This window comes from Nicotiana attenuata, chromosome 11, assembly GCF_001879085.1.
Source record: "Nicotiana attenuata strain UT chromosome 11, NIATTr2, whole genome shotgun sequence".
NCBI lineage: Eukaryota > Viridiplantae > Streptophyta > Magnoliopsida > Solanales > Solanaceae > Nicotiana > Nicotiana attenuata.
In genome coordinates, this window is record NC_031999.1 from 10,984,012 (window position 1) to 10,985,234 (window position 1,223).

Genomic DNA, 1,223 nt, shown 5'->3' on the forward strand with positions numbered 1-1,223 from the left:
TTTCCAATTTTCACTTGAAGATGCATTTTAAAAATTTTCGAAAATTTAAAAAACTCCAAAAAGCTGTTTTTCAAAATTTTCGCTCAAATTACTCACAAAACTTCAAAAACAACCCAAACTGAAATTTATGTCCAAACACAACTCCAAATTTCAAATATCATTTTCACTTGAAAAAAATTTTCACCATGTTTTGGAATTTTACAATTCTTATGTCCAAACACCTACTTAAACTCCATGCCGAGTCAAACTACCTCATCGAAATTGAAACGGAGAGAGTACTATATTTGTTACGCAATTTTCAGTCTTGATTATTTATTTTTCTTGGTATAAAAATTTATTGTTACAAGGGTTAAGTAGTCAAAATCTCATCCAGTGCACAAGAGAATCATGAGAGAGGAGCGGGTATAACACAAAACTTTGGGTGTAAAACTCCATCAAGTGCTTTCTAATTTCGATTAGCCTGGCAGCAGCAGTCAACTATTGACAGGGTGGACAAGAGAGACCAAGTCAACGTGGATTCGTTAACCAATAAAAAACTGCCATGTCATTGGGCTATGACGTGCAATCCTTACAACTAACCGAACAGCAAAAATAACATACTGTAATTAATACAACTACAAAAATAATTCATAAATTAAACTTTTAAGTCCTGAATTGACTAAACTACCACTACTGTTTATGCAGCGAGCCAGAAGATGTATACTAAATCAAATGAAAATAAGGGTAATTATGGAATTAAATGTTTTAATATGTAACCTCATTAATACACATATTCTAGTTTGATCAAAACCAATAAAAAACCCTGGTAAATAATACCAAAAAAGAGAAAAAGAAGAAGAAAAAAAAAAAGAAAAAAAAGAATCGGAAAATTGATCTTCCGGCGATCTGAAAACCCCTAAGCTTGAATTTTTCTAAGTAATTCGTGCTTTTCGAAATCTGTATTATTCCACATATCAATGGCTGCCCCGTTCTTCTCGACGCCGTTTCAACCATTTGTTTATCAGGTAATTTTACGTTTTTATTATTCGAATTTCTCCTTAAATTAGATATTGTTAGAGTCGGATCCAGAATTTCATTAACGGGTGCTGGTTTAGCTGCAGCGTAGTATATGTAATAGTAGTATGAATTGATACAGCTTTATTTTGAAAGTTAAAATTATAGACATAGTGGTTGCAGGTATTGAGTTTTGTTTTTACAGATCAAATTTGTTTTTTTTTGTGGGG

The 1,223-nt window shown here is 32.0% G+C and overlaps 1 protein-coding gene across 1 annotated transcript in view; it reads left to right on the forward strand.

Annotated features, from left to right (window-relative positions):
- LOC109234120 overlaps positions 773 to 1,223 on the forward strand; it is a 5,635-nt gene continuing 5,184 nt past the window's right edge. The window contains exon 1 of the mRNA XM_019399972.1: positions 773 to 1,004. Within this exon, the coding sequence (XP_019255517.1) occupies positions 957 to 1,004 (48 nt within the window). The 5' untranslated portion in view covers positions 773 to 956. The remainder of the gene's footprint in view (positions 1,005 to 1,223) is intronic.